Source organism: Cyprinus carpio, chromosome A19, assembly GCF_018340385.1.
Source record: "Cyprinus carpio isolate SPL01 chromosome A19, ASM1834038v1, whole genome shotgun sequence".
Classification (NCBI taxonomy): Eukaryota; Metazoa; Chordata; class Actinopteri; order Cypriniformes; family Cyprinidae; genus Cyprinus; species Cyprinus carpio.
In genome coordinates, this window is record NC_056590.1 from 21607882 (window position 1) to 21627830 (window position 19949).

General features: G+C 39.0%; 1 protein-coding gene across 1 annotated transcript in view; it reads right to left on the minus strand.

Moving 5' to 3' along the window:
• Nucleotides 1-465: 465 nt before the first annotated feature.
• LOC109050369 (triple functional domain protein-like) overlaps nt 466-19949 on the minus strand; it is a 97282-nt gene continuing 77798 nt past the window's right edge. The window contains 26 exon segments of the mRNA XM_042777022.1: nt 466-3089; nt 4282-4420; nt 4515-4715; nt 4813-4891; nt 4998-5119; nt 5426-5588; nt 5684-5711; nt 5794-5932; nt 6088-6335; nt 8191-8945; nt 11337-11517; nt 11631-11822; nt 11932-12009; nt 12547-12597; nt 12700-12792; nt 12973-13062; nt 13155-13224; nt 13365-13468; nt 13559-13625; nt 13717-13865; nt 14121-14216; nt 16727-16897; nt 17039-17334; nt 17432-17675; nt 18488-18587; nt 18756-18907. Coding sequence (XP_042632956.1) covers nt 2544-3089; nt 4282-4420; nt 4515-4715; nt 4813-4891; nt 4998-5119; nt 5426-5588; nt 5684-5711; nt 5794-5932; nt 6088-6335; nt 8191-8945; nt 11337-11517; nt 11631-11822; nt 11932-12009; nt 12547-12597; nt 12700-12792; nt 12973-13062; nt 13155-13224; nt 13365-13468; nt 13559-13625; nt 13717-13865; nt 14121-14216; nt 16727-16897; nt 17039-17334; nt 17432-17675; nt 18488-18587; nt 18756-18907 — 4554 coding nt within the window. The 3' untranslated portion in view covers nt 466-2543.

Below are 19949 nucleotides of genomic sequence, written 5' to 3' on the forward strand. Positions count from 1 at the left end.
AATTGTTTATTATCAAGTGAAAACACATTATGTCCAATTTGTTTTATTTCACACAATGTTATAAATTAATGTTGTGTGTACTTTATTAAGTGATAGTTGATGGAGAGCTGGTTTTGAGGGAAGACCCACTTCATTAAAAACAAGTTAATGAAAGACATTAATGTGTTTGTTGATTCACTACAAAGAATAGGAGTTATTCTTTTTGGAATCAGACAACAGTGGTCACTGTATGCATCATGTAAACTCAGCGTTGGTGTTGTTGTGAATAGGAGTTTAGGGAACAGTTCGGCCCTCCATTCGCGTAAGGAAACGATAATGGAACTAAAAGTTAATTAATGAAAGCAGATCTTTGCTCCCAACCCAAACCTTCAAATAGTGTTAACAAATCTGCATTGTCTTCAGTCAGCAAATCCCTCACATCTTAAAAATTGAAACCCTAACAAAGTAAAGCACAGCAGCCATGAGAATGTTCCATATGTTTAATTCCAAAATAACTGATGACAAAACTGAATATATTTACAGCACATATCGCATAAACACTTATGGTTTCTGTACAAAGAAATATACACATGCAAAAAGTATAAAATAATCCAAATAAAACAAGTCTAAAATGATAATACATACATTCAAATACAATGAGATCAGAACTAAAATTAGACATTCAATGAAACACTTTAAAAATGTATCCAGTCCAAGTTCCCACGCTGTAAAGGCATCTGTACAACTTTACAATGACAAATAAATTAGGGGACATGATATGGGTCTATACAGATGAATTAACAATGTTCCTTCCTACCGGGAAAGAGTCACTGTCCACCACTCAAACATTTCATAATGCTTCAAAATCTCAAATATGACAGTTGACTGATGTATGACGTGAGGATCACTGGAAACCAATGGACTGAGAGCAACAGGCCAATGGTTACAAACTGCATACCAAAGTCATTCCAGTGACGATTTTAACTGTTGAGAGCGTCTTATGACTAGCCTGTCACCAAAACTATCAGAGGCCTTAAAACTAAAAGGACCTACATTTGTATTAAAACTATCTATATGACAAGATAACTATCATAATTTAAAGGCTTCACATTTTTGTCCATGATATCTTGCTAAGAACAAAATTATTTCCATGTCAAGGACTGCCTAGTCTAAACGGGAGGTGCGTTTCAGAAATACTCCAGTAATGATCTGTGAAACGTCTATAACATGGACACAGAGGAAAATAAAAGAAAAACAATTCTTCCCGAATGTGAAGCTATGAATAACTAATGTAAACAACCAGTCATAGCTACTTAAGCATATAACTTACAGTAAAGGTGTCAAATTTGTGTTGGGGAACAAACAGAAAAAGAAAAACTAATTCTCATAAAGTATGGAGAGCTTTGGCATACCAATATGTATATCAACAGAAAAGTGCCATGTAGACAACAACCCTGTAGGATGACAGGGCTTTAATACTTAACGATAAAGACCAGATTAAATAAACAATAGCAGAACTGCAGTACCGGGTACGTGCTATTCTACGTTTTTATTAAAAGGTACAATGGATGTCTTCATAAATAGTTGCATAAACAATCGAAGCTGCAACATTGCACGGATAAGAACCAGATACAGCGTGAGTGCATTTACAGTATTCAGTCATTGTTCAATGCTGTCCGGTCTGAAGCTGATGTGCTCAGATGTCTGGACGTCCTATGGCTATCTCGCATTGGAGTTCTGCTCTCCACTCTTGTGACATTGCATTTAAAGAAAGAAAGAAAGAAAGAAAGAGGGCAGACATAGTATAGAATAAGGCGTATACATCTGTAGATTGCACAACACAATTTGTTCTAGTCGTAGTAAATAAAAAAAAAAAAAGACTTGCAGCCGTTAAAAATTTCGCAGCTAAATGTGGCGGAATCATCATTGTTGAAATAAGCAACAAATTACACTATGAGACCAAAACAAGCTTTCACTTAAAACACTTCAACTACTCATTTGCTCATGATTTGTGTGTTGCGTTCATCCAGACTGAGTTGATGTAACTGATTTTATTGAAGGATGTACCTGAAAATGTCATCATTATGCGCTGTATATTTTTCTCTAAAGGTTCATTAAGAAATGTTCAGAGTTGAACACTGTAAAAGCACAAAAACAGCCACTTGCTCTCTGGCTCAGGCAAAACAGAAAGGGAAAAAAGGTTGTTCTCCTTGCTAAACTGCATTTGCATCATTTTCTTAATAAACCTCTGCCACATTTGTGCAGGTACATTTTTTCTACACAAAATATTATTTCATTTATGTAGATTTGTTGATCATTCAGCAAATTAGAGAAATATTATATATATATTTATATTTATATTCCACTGTTTTAATCTCTGCGTAAAAGTCTTCATTAAACTGGAAACAAGGCAGCAGCAAACTGGGAGAGGACTATCAATCTAAAATCTTGTCTGCCGACGAAGGCTCTGATTGGCAGATGGTTGTCAGCACTCATTTTGATAGGCTCAGGACTGAAGTCTTCTTAATTGGCATCAGAAAGAGTATGAGATCATGTTTCTTGGGTCAGATCCTGGGCTGTAGCCTGCTTTGCAGAAAAGCCTTTATGCCTCCGAGAGGCCGCAGGTCGTTCTGGTGTTTGCGCCGTTCAATGAAAGAGATGAGTCTAGAGGTATCGATGCATTCAGACGAGCAACGGCCACCTCCGGGTCTCAGCCAGGGATCCTGCAGGCAGGTGGCGGCCGGGGGCCGCTTGGAAGGTTCAGTCCTGAGAAGCAGGCACACGAAATCCCGTGCCGCCTGGCTCACACCCTGGAAGTAGTCGTCGGGGAAGCTGAAGTCTAGGCGGCAGATGTTGAGGCACGTCTCCTCCACACTCTCGTCCAAGAACGGAGACGCCCCACTCAGCATCACATACGTCACCACGCCCAGACTCCATAAATCAGAGGAGAGAGAGACGGGATTCCCAAGAACCAGCTCGGGGGCCGCAAACTCTGGGCTACCCAGCAGTGGGTGAACATAGGGAGTTGAGTTCAGCTGCACCGCATCGCCGAAATCAGTCAGCTTCACCATCGGCTGGGAGGGGCTCTGGTCCACCACAAGGTTTTCAGGCTGATCAGAAAATGGGAAATTAGCATCACTTATATATAACACGTGTATATGTAACACATTTAAAAAATATAAATAAACTTATAAGTATATATTAAATACAATTTTCTTTATAGATATTTATTCAATGTTTATTTATTATTTAATTATTTTTATTTATATTTTATATTTTATTTAGTATTTATTAAATGTTTATTATTTAATTTTGTGTATTTATTCATACTTTGTTTTATTTATTCATATATTAAAAGGGGCACATTTTTACAAGTATTAATTATAAAATGATATATAATATATTAAGTATATATAATAGGTATTTCCCAATAGAGTAAGAGAGTATCCCCGATCCTATCCCAATCATCAAATATTGAATCCCGATCAGATATTTCTATATTCCTAGTGTGTGGTGCACAATTCAATTACATTAAAGTTATTAAAATCAATCCAATGTATATTTATATGTGCAGAGAGTAAGAGAGTATACTTATGTGTATATACATATATGTATTTATATATATATATATATATCTATATATATATATATATATTTATATTTATACACACAGTATATATAAGAAGATACACTCTCTCTATGTGCATATATATATATGCACACACTGTATAAAGATGCACACACTGTAGATGTAAACATGTTACAATGGTAGACATTGGAATTGTGGTCACAATTATGAATATGGGACTACTGATCTGATATAAACATCTTGTATTTTATATGTATGCAGAGTAATTATATCTGTAAGCAGAATAATTGCAACATAAAGGGAAAAATATGGAGATATGGAGATTTGACTGATAAGCTCAGTCTATGAGTCAAATTCATAGTAAGTTATAACTATGACTTCTCAGATAGTCTGACGGCAGATAAAAATAAAGGATAAATGAATGAGTGATCGTTACAAAAGTGTGCATCAAATACACTGAACACAGAAGCTCATAAGTGTGAGAGGCACTAGAACAGACCTCCCTAGTTCTCCCACGGCAGGTACGTTTGATCTTTTAATGGTTTAATAGTTCATACTGCCACCTACTGCATGACACCAGCATGACAGCTGACATAAAAAATGATCGTGCTGAGGAGAGCTGATACTAACAGTTAAAAAAATTAATCGATCTGCCCAATCCCTAATATGTAATATTGACATATTGACAATAGCATAAAAAAAATAACACTGACCTTTAAATCCAGATGAACTATTCTGCAGTTGTGCAGGTATTGCAAAGCTTCTAAAATGTCTCGGAGGTAAAAGGCCACTTTTTCCTCAGTGAGGTTCCCCCAGCTCACAATGTAGTCTAGTAGACGGCCCTGATCAGACCTGTGCAATCACACAATACACGTGGTCATGAACATGTGTGAAACAGTCTATTTGATATTAAAGTGTGTGTGCGTGTGCATGTGTGAGTTCTCACATCTCAAGGACCAGTGCATAGCTGCTGGAGGTCTCAAAGGTGTCCAGTAGTCTGACTAGGTGAGGGTGCTGGAGTCTCTGTAGGACGCTAAACTCGTGGGTGACCTGGTCTCGTTTCATGAGTTTCTTATTCACAAACTTGACCGCTACGGTGCACTTTGATCCCCTCTGGTCACAGCGTTTTACTACAGAGAACCTTCCCCTAAGAGAGAGAAACAACATCAACACAATTGAAATGCTGCCTTGGTTTTAAACGGAAATCCATAAAAAATTATGTGCATAAATTCCAATTGTCTCACCTGCCCAGCTCTGCTACCTCACTGTAGAAGGACTCAAAGTTGTCTTTCCAAATGACCCGGATTCCATCACTAGTAGTTCCTGTGAAAGACAGTAAAGTTAAGTTCAAAGCCTTGCTCAAATAAATCTTTGAAACACCAGGTGGACTCAGCTTGCATTGCCAATTTGAATGGGAACACATTCTTACCCAACACTCTGAGACTGGCTGATGATGTCACACTGCCTATGTCATTCGTTGCAGTGCAGGTGTACATGCCATCATCCTCTGAGGTCACACCTACGATACGCAGAGTGGCCTCGCCAGTCTCACTGTGATGCAGTGGAAAAAAAGTATGATTTATGCAGAAAACAAAACCATTACATTAGCAAAAACTGAGTTTAACAACAACAGCAACAAAACAAAATCAAATATCTTTATTTTTCTTATTAGCATTTTCCCCTATTTTAAACAAATCTAAAAAAGCAATAAACAATAAGCAATACATAAACTTGTATTAACAAAATAAAAACATAATATACTGTATGTACAATGCCAGAGCTGCAGGACAAATATATATACATACATACATATAGCTAAAATATATAAATATGTTTTTTTTTTCTGTTTGTTCACACCTGTAAGCTATGCTAAAGTGTCCGTTGTTGGCGAGTGTTTTCTGATCGGGTCCCTTCCATGTGACTGTGGCTTTGGGACGGCCACACACTTTACACCTCAGAGTGACACACTCGCCTTTATCACAGGTCACATCGCTCAGCGGGATGAGGATCTCCGGGGGAACTGGAGAAAACATTTACATCAACCCCTTAAGACATCTATGACTTCTTTATAATTTTAAATAAACTGAATGATGCCCTTAAACATTTTGAACTTACCATCATAGATATAGTTGGGATTTAGAAGCTGCAAAATGGAAAAAGTTTTGAGCATTTTTCTGAAGGAAAATAACATTAAAGACAAAGATTTGTGTTGTCATTAGTGTTACCTTTACAGAGACCTTGTTGGTTAGTCCCTCTCTGGATTTCCTGTATCCATTTTCAAGCTTGGCCTCCTTTTTATTTTCCTTCTCTCTTTTCTCTGACTTCTTACGAATACGGAGGGATGTATGCCATGATGATGGTTTCCTGCTGGAAAACAACCCATTATGTTAAAAATAATGATTATAACACATTGAATACCCAACATAAAGAACAGATGTTAACTACTAGAGGTCTGTAACAAAAATGGGTTTGATTTATTGCAGAATGTGTTATGTAAATGGTAAGAGGCGAGCTCTTACTTAATGGACCCCTCTGGTACATCAGGGATAATGGTGGAGGTGTGGCCCAGCACGTAACCAGGGATCCAGCCCTCGGCGGCTGGGCATTGGTCGGTAGCGGCACGAAACACCAAGAACATGTTCTGCTGATTGGAGGCCAGGATCTGCACCACCTCCCCCTGACCTACATTTATCTCATCCTCTTTCAGAGCCACATAGTCCTGAGTCACCAACATGGTGGAGATATTACTGCTGCTGCTGCTTTCACTCTGTAGACAAACAGACACACATACAGGTCTTAGTATCTGAGAGATTTTATAGCTTTAACACAAATGCCTGTAGTGTATAACACTGTAGGTTTACCTGGGGGTAAATTACAGTATTTTCACATTTATCTATTAACCCTTATGTTCCACATTGTTTAAATGTGTTTAAAAAATAAGTTTAAAAAAAGAATCATTTTTCCCCTTAAAAGTTCTTGTAATATGTTCCACTGACCTACTCAAAACCCAGAATATGTAAATATGACTGAAGCTTACTGTACTGAACAGTGGCAATAATTTATTGTAAAATTAAACAATAAGAAAATTATGAAGTGAAATTTCTTATTTTCACCTTTTTTTATTTAATTAATTGTTTAATAAATGTTTATATCTTTTGGGTCTCTCCCCTAGACATATTGCAATAGTTATTACGGAGGACATTTTAAGTATTTTATCAAGTTAAAATCAGTAATCAATAGAATAGGAAACATTTCATCTTGATACTTCAATGGTGACAAAAGAGAGCCTTGAGGTATCCCAGACCCTAAACTGAACATGAGGGCTAGTGAATTCATAATAAATGTATGTTTTGAATTTCATTTTTGGTTTTAGATGATGACAAAACATTCCATAATAACTCCTATGCTCAATATTTAAAATTTTTGATTAACCCTGCAAGTGCACTGCATTGAAAACATGCATTAATAAACAAGAATAGTCAAAGAAAAGAAAAGAAACAGAAAAGAAAGTTAGACAAGAACACATGGTAGTTACAGTAGCCTGCTAAAAAGATCTGAAATTCGGAACTAGGTCTTATGATAGACAGAATCAAAACATCCATAGATATTTCTTGCATTAGTTTTGTAATAATTAACAGTGTTAAGATGCGGTCACATTAGCAAAATTTTGTGGTCAAAAAAAGACCCAATGTCTACTGTCAATAGTGTAGCAATTTACGAAGCAACCTTCAAATCAAGCAGCTTTCTTTTAGTCAATGTAGCAAATCCATGCGACTAATTTGAATTTGAAGAAATCTGTGTACAAAAATCTTTCACCCTCATGCGAAATTCCCACTTGTATTGTTTCCTATTGAAATGACTGTATTTCACACAAGAAATTTCAAAAAACAATAGTAAATGTGACCGCACTTTTAGTCCTTAGGAAAAACTGATTCTATTATACACACCACAAATGGCACTTTTCCATTGTTTGGTACGACTCGGCCCAGCACGGTTTGCGTTTCAACTGCAGTTCAGTAACGAGTGGAATGTCTGTACTTCCTCAATAGACAACGAAACTTTTTGGTTGTTAAAAAACAGTTGCGTTCGATCCTTCACTGGCTGTGCTGATTTAAATCTAGCAGTTCTTTTGTGTTTGTGTCGGAAGTTTAGTGATGCAGGTAGTGACTATTCTCTCTGGCCAATCCGTGATCAGCAGAGTTTACACGTCACGTTTTGATAATGATACGGTTCACTTGGAACCTCAACAGAGGTGGTACTAAAAAAAGTACCAGGTACTGTACCCAGTGGAAAACCCACCAAAAGTGAACCGTACCGAGCCGTACCACGCAGTGGAAAAGCGCCAAAAGTAAGCTTGAAGTTATGAGCTTTTTTTAAGGAAGGGAAAACCTGGTTCTTGTTTTACAACTCCATAAACATAGTTAGTATCTGGCCAGAAGCAGAACTTTGTTAGAATTCTGAGATGCAGAGCAAAGGATCTGTTGGAAGTCCACAGAGTAGAAACCAGGTTAGGAGAGGCAGAAATCAGACAGAATCCAGGTGGGTTAGAAAGTCATTCATGAGGGAAGACAGGAGTTGAGTTGAAGCACTGTGGTCGATCGGGGCAGAAATGTGTCTCTTACCCCGTTGCTCTGAGTGGACTGGACAGATTGTTCACTTGCAGAAGAGCAGGTACTCATGCGGTCTGCGTCTTTACTGTGGGTGGAATGCCGGTGACTTTGGTTCTGATTTTGCCGTCCCAGTGTCTCACATGCTTCCCCGGGGAAAGTAAAAGAACCAGGCCTGCTGGCAGGGGACGCAGGAACGGAGCTCCATGATGAGGTAGAGCTGCCGCCCGTCTTTGGCCCAGGACTGCAGGGTGGGATGAAGTCTTTGAAAGCTGGTGTGGCTAATGGGGAGGCCATGGGCGAAACCGTTCCAGGTCTGGGTTTGACCAGTGCTAGCGGGGCAACAGTGGCTCGAGGGATTTGGACCGTGCCGGCTCCATCCCTGCTATCTTTGGAAGCACTTTCTTTAGAGTCCATCTGTTTGGGGTTAGGGCTTGCAGGAACCTTCACCTTTGGATCAGGCTCTGTGGTGCAAGAGGATGAGGGACCCCTGGAGAGAGGTCTTGGGGACATACCTGATATTTTGTCGGGGCCGTCAGGCTCGTGGGCTCCAGGCCCCAGGGCAGGAGAGTGATGACGGAGTGGCTGAGGCAAGCGCGAGGGCTGGGGGATGCGGGATGGACGGGAGCGGGAACCCGACCCAGCCGGGGCCCCTCCACCTCCTCGGGGGGCCATAACCTGACCCCCACTACTTCCAGCCTGTACGCTGCTGCCTGAGATACCAGGCCCCTCGACATGGTTCCTCTGGTAGTCGATGGGTGATCTAAGTGCTACAGGAGAAAGATTCGCACATGAGTATAACAGCTCATATTATTTAGAAGGGTGTAAAGGCCAAAGTATACTTCGCTTTTTGTTTTTACTTTGTACGTGCAGGTCGCACATGTGCACTGACTTGGTTTTGCACTAATCAGTTGTTCCACAAGCTGCCAGAAAATGAAACTAAACAGATGTTACAACAACAAAATAGTGGAGGCTGCACACAAGCGCTTGTGTGAGGGGGTAATTAGAGAGCCACAACTTTAGGTTAAAAGAATACAAAGACATTTTTATCAGTTATAATTTCATGTCTGCCAATCATGACAGGCCAATCGCTGCAGCGATCAGGGAGTCCCGCCTCCCTGAACATAAAGTGTAGCTATCTGTCGTTTTGTCATTCTTCGCATATCTCTTCTCCGTGTGGAACAGGCAAGGAGAGCAATACTGTGATATATCTCACTTCATGTTATCAGAGATCTGAGATTACATTGGTAACCTAAAGTTCTCTTTTTACCATTCGTTCGGTATCTCACTATGGGATACAGACAACTCCCGTATTGCCGATATGCTGACTAAGCAGACTAAAGATGAATATGATCTGAATTAAACCTCTTCGACCCAACTCAAGTGGTTAACGCAGATAAGTATAGTCTGAACATTTTGACACTATAATAAACTGGGTTACCCAAGAGCTTAATGTACTATTTGTCTACTCTTTCCCAGGACCGAATGGGCAAGTGAAGGTTGTCAAGTCCAGTCAATAGAATCTCACAAAAGTGTGTGGGGAAGACCAGGGGTGGAATATTTTGCCCTGTACTTGAGAGAGAAGGTCCCTGCGTGCTCGTAGTGGCCATGGTTGGTCGTAGAGGTTTATCATCAAACCAAACCCCTCCACCCAAATCACCACCGTTCAACCTGAGACCCAGGTAGATTATCTCCTGTGAAGGAGTCAGACAGCTCTTTGCCAGGTTTATCTTGAAACCTAATCTCTCCAGTTGAGTCACCAGTGTATTTGTATCAAGCTCTGCTTGGCATGGGGACAGTGCGCAAACGAGCAGATCGTCTAGATAAGATGAGACTAACACCGTATTCCTTCACAGAGTTAGAGCCCACCTACATATTTGCTTAATACATAGACAAAGGCCGAAGGTAATTTTCGCATACTCCTATGCTGTGTTCTGATAAGCAAATCTAAGATATTTCCTGTGCGCAGGAAAGATATCTATGTGAAAATATGAATCCTGGAGATCTACCAAGGTGAACCATTCTCCCTGATGAATATTTTGAGATAATGTTGTAAGTGAAAGCATTTTGAACTTGTACTTTCTGAGGTGTTTGTTGAGGACTCGTAAATCCAGAATGGGATGGAGACCTCCCCCTGTCTTGGGAATCACAAAAAAACGAGAGTCCTGCTGCCGTTCTTTCTTTGGAATTATTCTTATCAATCCTTTTCTCAGTAAAGAGGATATTTCTTCCTCCAAACCTTGAGCTGACTCTCCCTGGGCCACTGACATTACCACTCCATTGAACACAGGAGGTTTTACATCGAACTGAAGTCTGTAACCCCTGTCTATAGTGGCTAAAGCCCAGGGATGAACTGTGGATATTCACCAGTTCATTATCGGAGCAGCGAGAGGGCCTTTCCCGTCTTTGCCCACTAGCGGTATTGCAGCTAGTGGTGAAGGGGGGGAACTTTGCCCCAGTGAGGGAGTTATATTTGTTTGGCTTGATTGTTTGTGATTCTTTTCTTTTTTCATCCCACTCTGCGCCCTTGGCCTGGAGGCAACAGAGAATGTTTTATTTGTGTTGGGATGCTTGTGAACTTTTGGTCTTCCTCCCTCAGAACACAGGAGACAATGTTTTGGGGGACACCTGGGTAACATGGGCCACACTCCTGCACACAGTTGACTGAACCGTCTGCAAGAACAATTTCTGTATTTAAATTCCTTCTCCTTTTCCCAGCAGGAGGGAGATGTGGAATGCTCTGAAGGGATGAGACAGAGAAACTCTGGTAGATGTCTCGGGTAGACGGCCTCTTTTTTGCTACCCTGGGGGTTCCGCAATCGGTCACACCTGGGGTGTTCCCATACGAGATCCCGAAGAAATGTTAAAAAGAGTACGAAGTATACTTTGGGCTTAACAGAAAAGACTTGCAATCCAACCTAAAGATATTGTAAGCAATTTTGGTAAAACTTTACAATGAGGATCATTTCATTAGCATTTAGACATCATGAACTTGTCATGTATATGACACTTTATTATTCTAGGTTAATGTCAATTTCTACATAGACAAATACATTTTTAACATGTTCAAGTAACAAGTTGAACAAGTTCAAGTTAATTTCAAAACGATCCCTAGATGATTTAAAGTCTTCTATACTCCTAAGTATTGCTGGATACTGTACCATTGAGGAAATTGCATTGACTCTCCAGGATTTGGCTAATCTGCAGCATCCAGACTTGTCGTACTCCAGGATGGCTTGAGTGCAGAATAAAGGCCTCTTTGCTGCCATTAGACGTTCTGGAGGTCAGTGCGAATTTACATGGGTCCCCATCCACACATTCCTCAATCCCCAGACAGCTCACCTACACACATACAAACACACATATTTTTAATTCATACAGTCTTATATTTATCATAGAGTCTGAGATGACGCAATTAGATACCAATCGAAACAGACAGACGAGGACGCCTGTACCTTGATGCTGTATTTGTACAGGTACCCAGGCATCGAGAAGCCCCTCTTTTTATCTAAAGGTTCACTGAAGATGACAATCTGTTCAAAGAGGAAGACTCTTCTCTCCTTCATTCTGTTCAGCAGGCCTCCATCCGGTTCAGCCACCATGAAGGTGTCCTGCAGGAGGAGACGCCCCTGAGCAATGATCTTTCCCTGTGAAGGACAGACAGATCGATCAGATGAATTAATTCACATGTAAAACGCTTCAATTATTTTAAAAATCTAAACTCTTAAAAAAAAAAAAAAGTCACCACAATCTTACATCAAATCCCTGGATTCGACCAACATTCATCATGTCGTTGCATCTTTTTGGTACAATGCACATGACCTCAACCGCTCTCTACAACACATCAATAACTTCATCAGTATAAATACATATGACAACCAATCAATATATAAATATACATCTATTTATATACATACACGCACAAAAGTTTGGGGTCAGTAAGTTTTTTTTTTTAAGACACTTATTTATACTTTTATTTGACAAGGACACATTAACTTAATCTAAAGTGACAGTAAATATATTTATCAAGTTACCAACAATAAAGATTTCTATTTTTGAACTTTCTATTAAAAAAAATCCTGAAAGAAAAAAAAAATATTTAGCTGTCATTATAACAGCTAAAACTGTTTTTAACATTGATAATAATAAGAAATGTTTCTAATATTCAGAACTGCAAATCTACATTTTAGAATGATTTCTGAAGGATCATGTGACACTGAATATTGGAGTAATGGCTGCTGAAAAACTTCTTTTAAATGCAATAATATTTCTCAATATTATTGATTTTACAGGATTTTTGATCAAATAAGTGCAAACATCTTATTGATCCCAAACTTCTGAAGTGTAGTATATGTTAAAGAAAAAGCTAACCTCCAATTCTACCGAATCAACTCCAATTTTTTTGGAAAATTTAAGGAAATCCTGGAAATAAATAAATCAGAATTAGAATCAGAATCAAGATTAGAGTAACATCTCTGTCAATAGTGCTAAAACAATGAGATGCAGAGGACCAGATGGACAAACCTTAAGCAGCAGTTGGTACTTCATGATTCTCTGCACAGGTTTAATGAGCAGATCAGTGATCTGAAGCCTGTGACCCAGATGCTGCTTCAGATCCTAAAAGAGAGGGTCAAATATATATATATATATACTGTATATGCTTAATGCATTTATTTAATATTAAATTATAAATGTTTCATTATGTTCTATGTGATTTCAATTTGGTGGTATACCGACATGAACTTTATAATGGGCAGAAAATATGTTCAAATCAGCCTAACGACTTCAGTTACGCACCTCAAAATAGGTGTCGATATACTCTGAGACAATGTGCTCAGATTTAGGTTTGTTCTGGCAGTAAACAATGTACATGTGCAGTCTCCGCTCCTGAAAGGCATGATGAGTTCATAAGTATGCACAATATCATATTACAGAAAAAAAGTTTGATTGGTTGCCTAAAAAAAGCTTAAAAATTATACATGTTTGACGAAGAGAGGGCCCAGCCGGTCAGGATCCTCAAGGCACTTTTCAAGCTCTCCCAGGAAGAAACTGAAACAATAAGGATTATGGTTGGTTTCATCTCTCTTCAAAGTCTGTAAAACTGTCATAAAATTGCTGAATTTTTTTCCATTACTGTCCATCATTTAAAAATAACTGAAAATATAGTACTTCACAGACTAGATACTTACTCTTTGTGCCAGTCGTATATCTGCTGAATGTTTCCAAAAACTACTTTGTCTTTTCCTTTCATATCGTCTGGAACTCCATCTTCCCTCATCCTGGTCATGTAGCCCTACCAGACACACAACACATGTATGCGCTTCAAATCTAGTCACATGATCACTCCCTGTATCTCAGCATCCCATGAACAGTGTTCATTTACCTCCACAACCAAACTGAGATCTCTCACATAGTCCCTCTCTGTCTCAATCAGTTCCAGAAGAAGGTAACTACAAGGAAAAAGGGGACACGTGTTATAGACACTGACAATGAATGAGGACAATAACAGAGAGAGAGAGAGAAAAGAGCATGATGACATACTGCCGTCTCTTGAAAAAGCTGGTCTTGCGTTCCTCTATCTCATCGATCGGAGAGGAGGAGGAGAGAAGGGAATTATCAGATGGGTTGAAAGAGGGGCTGCTGCTGTCCCCTTGCTCCACAGACAAAGAGCTGGGTCTGTCCTCCAGAGCCTGTGTGGACATGAGACAGTCAAAATCAGTCCAGCCAAATAATATAATGGGTAAGCAACATTGAAACTGCAGGCTGATTATAAGCTACTCTACTAATAAAAAAGTAAAAATAATTAATTTATTTTTTGCAAATAGATAAATATTTATTTGCCACAAAACAGAATTTGAACACTAAATTTACAACAAATATCAACTTCTTACATTCAACCTCTTGACCTATTTCAAAAATCATATATACATCTGTCCACTTCTTACCATCTTGCTTTTGACCAGCTCCTCAATGGCACTGACTAGCTCTGCAGCGCTGGGCGTTTCAGAACTGGAGGGTCGGACAGAGAGACGGGAAGAGGTCTGGAGAAATAAAGAGAGTGAAAGAGGGGAAAAAGCCAGACTGAATGATACAGAGGAAATATGAGCCATGTGGAGCTAAACTGTAATTGAGATTTATTCAGGCATGGATTTAGGATCTAGTTTACTGCCTTTGCCCTCAAGGACATTTATGCTATTGTTTTTATTATAGCACACAATAGCTACAATAGCTTCTCAGCATTATATTAAATGCATCTGTAACAATATTATTATGATGTGTCTGGCATCACACCATTGTGAACATTCAAAATCTGCACTCGCAAGCAATCTCTGGTGCAGTTATTTGGTTTTAAAAATGTGAAAAATAATGGAGACAATTTGATTTCAATCAAAGCTGTACCAATTGTCATAAAAAGGCCCCATGAAATCAAAATGACACCACTGGTGGTGGTTGAGGAGATTACCCCCTTCTATGTAAAGCGCTTTGAGTGCCCAGAAAAGCGCTATATAAATGTAAGGAATTATTATTAAAATGGCTTGCTTCATAATTGCCAAAAAAATTCCACGTGTGACATCTATATTTTAACATTGATAAAAATACCCTTTTAGCAGATATAAACATTTCAAATGTACAGTCTTTCTCTTGCAGCCAAACACACCAAACTAGGAAATATTTCAACAGAAGAAAGAAACCTGCTGGATTTCATGGGGTCTTAAATTCATAAGATTGATCACACTTGAGGTTTAAAAAAATCATAGACTTCAGGTTGACAATAGTTTGATGCTGGACACCTGAGATTGGCGGTGGGTTTGTTTACTTTAGCTTCAAAAACTGGCAATCAAAAACATTCATCAAATAGAAATAGAGGGAAATCCAGCAGAAAGTCTCACCCTTGCTGTGCCTTCCAGACATTCCAATTTGTGTCTGGGTGTGGCCTCAGGTCTGCTTAGCTTTTACAGGCCAATCAGACAGCAGAGTGGATAATGAGGGGATAAGCACAGAAGGAGGGGGGGAGGGGTGTGGATGGGTGGAGTTTGGAGGGTTGGTTAGAGGAGTAAAGAGTGAGGGTGGTCTCTGAGATTCAGAGTCATTGTAAGGCACATGACCCTCTTTCTACCGAATCACAGCTCCCTGATGTTGACATTTGCACAGACCTGCACATAAACGTCTAACACCGTGTGTGCCCTGATACTCTGAAGCTGTATTTGAACGTGTCTGAGGAACCCAGTCCGATCAAAAACCAGCACGTTAGCAGGACAATCAATTAAAGGCTGGACCAAATCATATGTATATAGAACAACAGCGTATAATAAATAAAAAATTAGAAGAGTGGAAAAAAATAAAAAAAGGATGAGACAGGGCATTTTGTGGTTCTAAGTTTAAATCCGAATGATTTAAACAACAGAAAGAGTCTAGTCTAGATGAAAGTGGAATAACAGAATCAAACCAAAGTGAGGAATCCGCTTCTAAAAGAACACTACTTCAAAGTGGAATTCTCAGGAAGTGGTCGGCTTCTATATCTCTACCAAAAAAAACAAGAACGAAAAAAGACAGCAAATAAAAGTAGAAAGAAAGGGGGTCTTGGGTCCTTTGATAAGCCAGTGGGGTTATGGGAAAAGAAAGCAATGAGAAATGATATGAAAGGAGGGAGGCCAGATAGGGAGGAGTCAGATGGAGAGGTATGGGAACTGAGATAAAACAAAGACAGGACACAAATCAACGTAATGCTATGGCAAACAATACAGCCCAAACAAAACAAAAGAGAAAAACAAATTAGTGTCACAAGCTGTTCTTGAGCAGTGATGAGACCAGCTATAACTCGAGACTACATGATGATTACATTCTATCTAAAGAAAAATCTCTCTCTCTAACGCTAAGGCTGGCATTAACATGCATTTCGTGTTGGGATGTAGACCTGTGGTTCTCAACCTTTTTGACTCTAAGACCTCCCATGGTCCAACACAACACTTCCTTCCCCCAATTTAGGATATTACAAGTATTTCTTATGTAATTGTGACAAAACTGCTTGTTTTCAACTTCTTATTTAGAACTGGTAGTGTTGACATATTGAACTAATGAACCACAAGTCATTTTATTTTCAATAAATTATATTAGATTGTTGATTAATTTCAACCTTATTAAATGTGATCAGAATCCATCCAAGACTTCATCCAATCTCCAAATGATCCAATCTTAGAAGACGCATGTTAATGCCAGGAGTGATGGGGAGTCAATATGATTCCCATTTCAGTTTTAAAATGATCAGAAAAACAGTTTAACAATGCTTGCATTGCAGTCACACATGAATTTGAAACACTGAGCTAGAACTGGAAAAATGAAAGTGAAAGTAAAGATTGCATATCCCAGGAGGAAATATAATTTAACACAACGGCACACGGAAGATTTTAACAGATTTGAGGATCTGACAGTATTGAGGCTTAAAGTTTGGCAGCGAGAAAAAACAAAAACTGAAAATCTAATCTAGTGACTCTCACTCGTACCAACCCCCCTCCCCTGTCGCCCCCCTCTGCTCTGTCATGTGCCGGCTCACCTTGTCATCCTGTGCGTCCGGCTGGAGGAGGCTGTGCTGCTGGATGGCCATGGGTGGAGGAAGTGGAACACTATCAGCTCCTTCCTCTCCCTCTTCCTCTCCACAGCTCTGCATACCTGATGATGATGATTTGGAGAGGGTCCCACTGCTTAGACCCTCGTTACGCACCCTCTGTGGAGGTTCAGGGACAAAACCACAAATTACGCTATATATATATATATATATAAAAACAATCAGTAAGAACAGCTTTGAAAAAGTATTGAAAATATTTAGCAAGATATACAAGAAAGCAAAAACAGAAAGTGCACAAACCTCTTCCAGAGTCTCGTCCTGTGGCGTGGCTGCGCTGTCGTCCGAGTCTTTCTGTGAGCCTGCATCAGCGCTCTTTCTGACGTCACGACTCTTCTTGTGTTTGTGCGCCAGCTTCTTCACGTGGCCATCGGCTTTACCACTGCTGAGTCGCCTCACAGGGCTGGTCAGCCATTTCCTTAATGTATTGCCAGTGCGTTTGGGCCCAGGGGAACTCTGGGAACCCATCACATGACCTGGTTGCAGGGTGGCAGAGGAGCCTGGTAAGATGGCATCGTTACTGCACACAGAGAGCGTGTCTGGAAAAAAGAAAAAGAAAAAGAAAGCGAAGATTTTGATTATTATCTGACACAGGCTTGGGATGATTTTTGGAAAGTGTTTCAAAAATTTGCCCACCTTTGTGGTTAAAGATGCCCTCCATTTCCATGCTGCTGCGGGAGTGGGCGATACAGAGCATGGCGCAGGGCACCAGGCCCTCCAGGGCAGGGGAACGGTCAGTGGTCCGCACCAAGCACCAGTCAGGCTTATCGTGGAGCCTCTCTAATACCTCCACCGTCTGTCCCCTTCGCACTGTCAGTTCATTACTGTTACCAGCCATGAAGTCATGGATGACCACTGTAAGCTCACAACCACCTGACAACTAAAGAAAAAAGAGTGCCATGGATTTTAGTAATAGTTTTTGTCAAAAATTACTTTAAACTTTGTCATTATTTTTACATGTTATATATTTATTCATTTTGGTCAAATTTAGAATGCCTGAAATGACACAAAAGTTCAGTGAAAAAAATAATTGAGTAATATGCAAAATGATAAAAAAAGTCAAAATATTCCAGATCAAACAACAATTTTTCTCAAATATTTTGAAAACTGTATAAATTTAAATGTAAAAAAATGGTCTCATGTGAAAACTGCCCAGATGAAATATCATATAATGAGTATAATAAAGCATTAGTTATTGTTTAGAAATTACTGTGTTGTGAATTCATGATTGTTGAATTATTACATTATTTATCACATATTGTTATGGCAACGGCATAAAGTTACACATGCTGGTTAGAATAGCTGCTGGTGGTCAGTGACTTCCATGGTATTTTTTTGATATATCATAGAAGTCAATGGCTACTAGCAACTGTTTGGTTACCAGCGTTCATCCAAATACCTCATATGGGTTTGGAATCATTTTAGAGTGAGTACATGAGGACAGTTTTCATTTTTGGTGAACTACTCCAAAAGTTGAAGTACTAAAAATACTAAAACTGTAACTAAAAATAGAACTATTAACACTAATATAAACACTAATGAAAATTACAAAGCATATACGATTACTCAATCTAAATAAATAAATAAATAAAAAACCATTCAAAATAATAATACTATAACAGTATATAAATAATACTCAAATAATGCCGCAAACATTTTCATCAGTAATTTCACTGACAGGTGTATCCTCACCTTGTCGCTGTCCAGTGTGTTCTGTGAGGTCCTGGAGGCCAGTGAGATGGTGTCTGGCTGACTGCTGCCGTCACCCTGACTGTCCAGATCCTCTCCATCCCTGCACACATAAACACACACAAGAAATTAACTCCTAGTCTTAGTATGATTCCACATACTAAGAAAATTGAAGGAAGAACAAATCCAGCAACAGCAAAATGAAGCCGAAGGGTACAAAATGACAAAATAAAACTAAAAGAAAAAGTAAGAATAGAGATGTTTCACTCACCTGGGGGTGTACCTGCGACCCTTGTGTTTGGCTGTGGAAGCTTTGGGGATGTGAATGGGCTCTTTCAGAGCGCCCTTCAGATGCACAGTCCGCTCCTGAATCACTTCACGGATGTGCTTTATCCAGTCCTGTTTGTTCTCAATACTGGACGCCTGTGTTTGTGTTTGTGAAGAAAGAGAACAGAGAAATACAGAATGTTGAGTAAGAGTACACACTTATTTTCTCTTCAATGGTTAACTAAGGGTGAGTTATCTGTGTGGCCGTACTCACCATGGATCCATGTTTGCATCCCTGACTTAGCCATACGAAATATAGAAATATACAAGATTTTACTACTTTATAAAATGCCATATATCATACTACATGAGACAGTGGCTGGTAAGACATGGGGACAACATATTTTGTGATAATTTAAAGCTAAATTTGTCAAAGTGTTGTGATAAATGGTTTATACATTAGTCACAGTCATCTGAAGATGTAAATAATTCAATTCAAATCATTAAGTGTGCAATTAATTTTTTTTTTATATTTCTTAAAGTGTATAAAACTGCAGTTTTTATATACATATATTTGTCATATTTAATTTCGTTTTTGTAAAAAAATATACATAAACTATAAAATACATATTTTTGGGTGGGTGGGTGTGTGTGTATTTTTGACATGAAATACATGACACTGAATGATTTAAGCAGATAATCTTTCTTTGTCTCATATGACGCACAGTAAACCACATATAAATGGACAGTAATAACTATGAAATTGACACATTTCACTGAAGAAAGTTTTGAACAGAGTAGTCTTATGGTTTTAAAGCAGCATGCAGTCAATCAACAGTTACTGTGAGACAGAAGCCAATGCACACGAGCTACCAACAGTAGAGACTATTCTTCTTTTTTTTGTTTCCTTGCACTTTATTAACATGCAGTGAGAACCAAAGATGCAAGTATTCATATCTTCCTATATAAACAATGTCACAGTTTGATACCAATTAATTTTTGTTTTTTCAAATCATATCAACAGCACCTGAAGCATGCTGTGTGTTCTAAGATTTCATCTCAAATCATATCAACAGCACCTGAAGCATGCTGTCAATTACTACACAAAACAACTGAGATTTCATCCCCCAGTTTGTAAAAACAAGTGAAAAATGTGAGTCTTCACACTGAATATGTGGATTTTACAAATACTCAACCT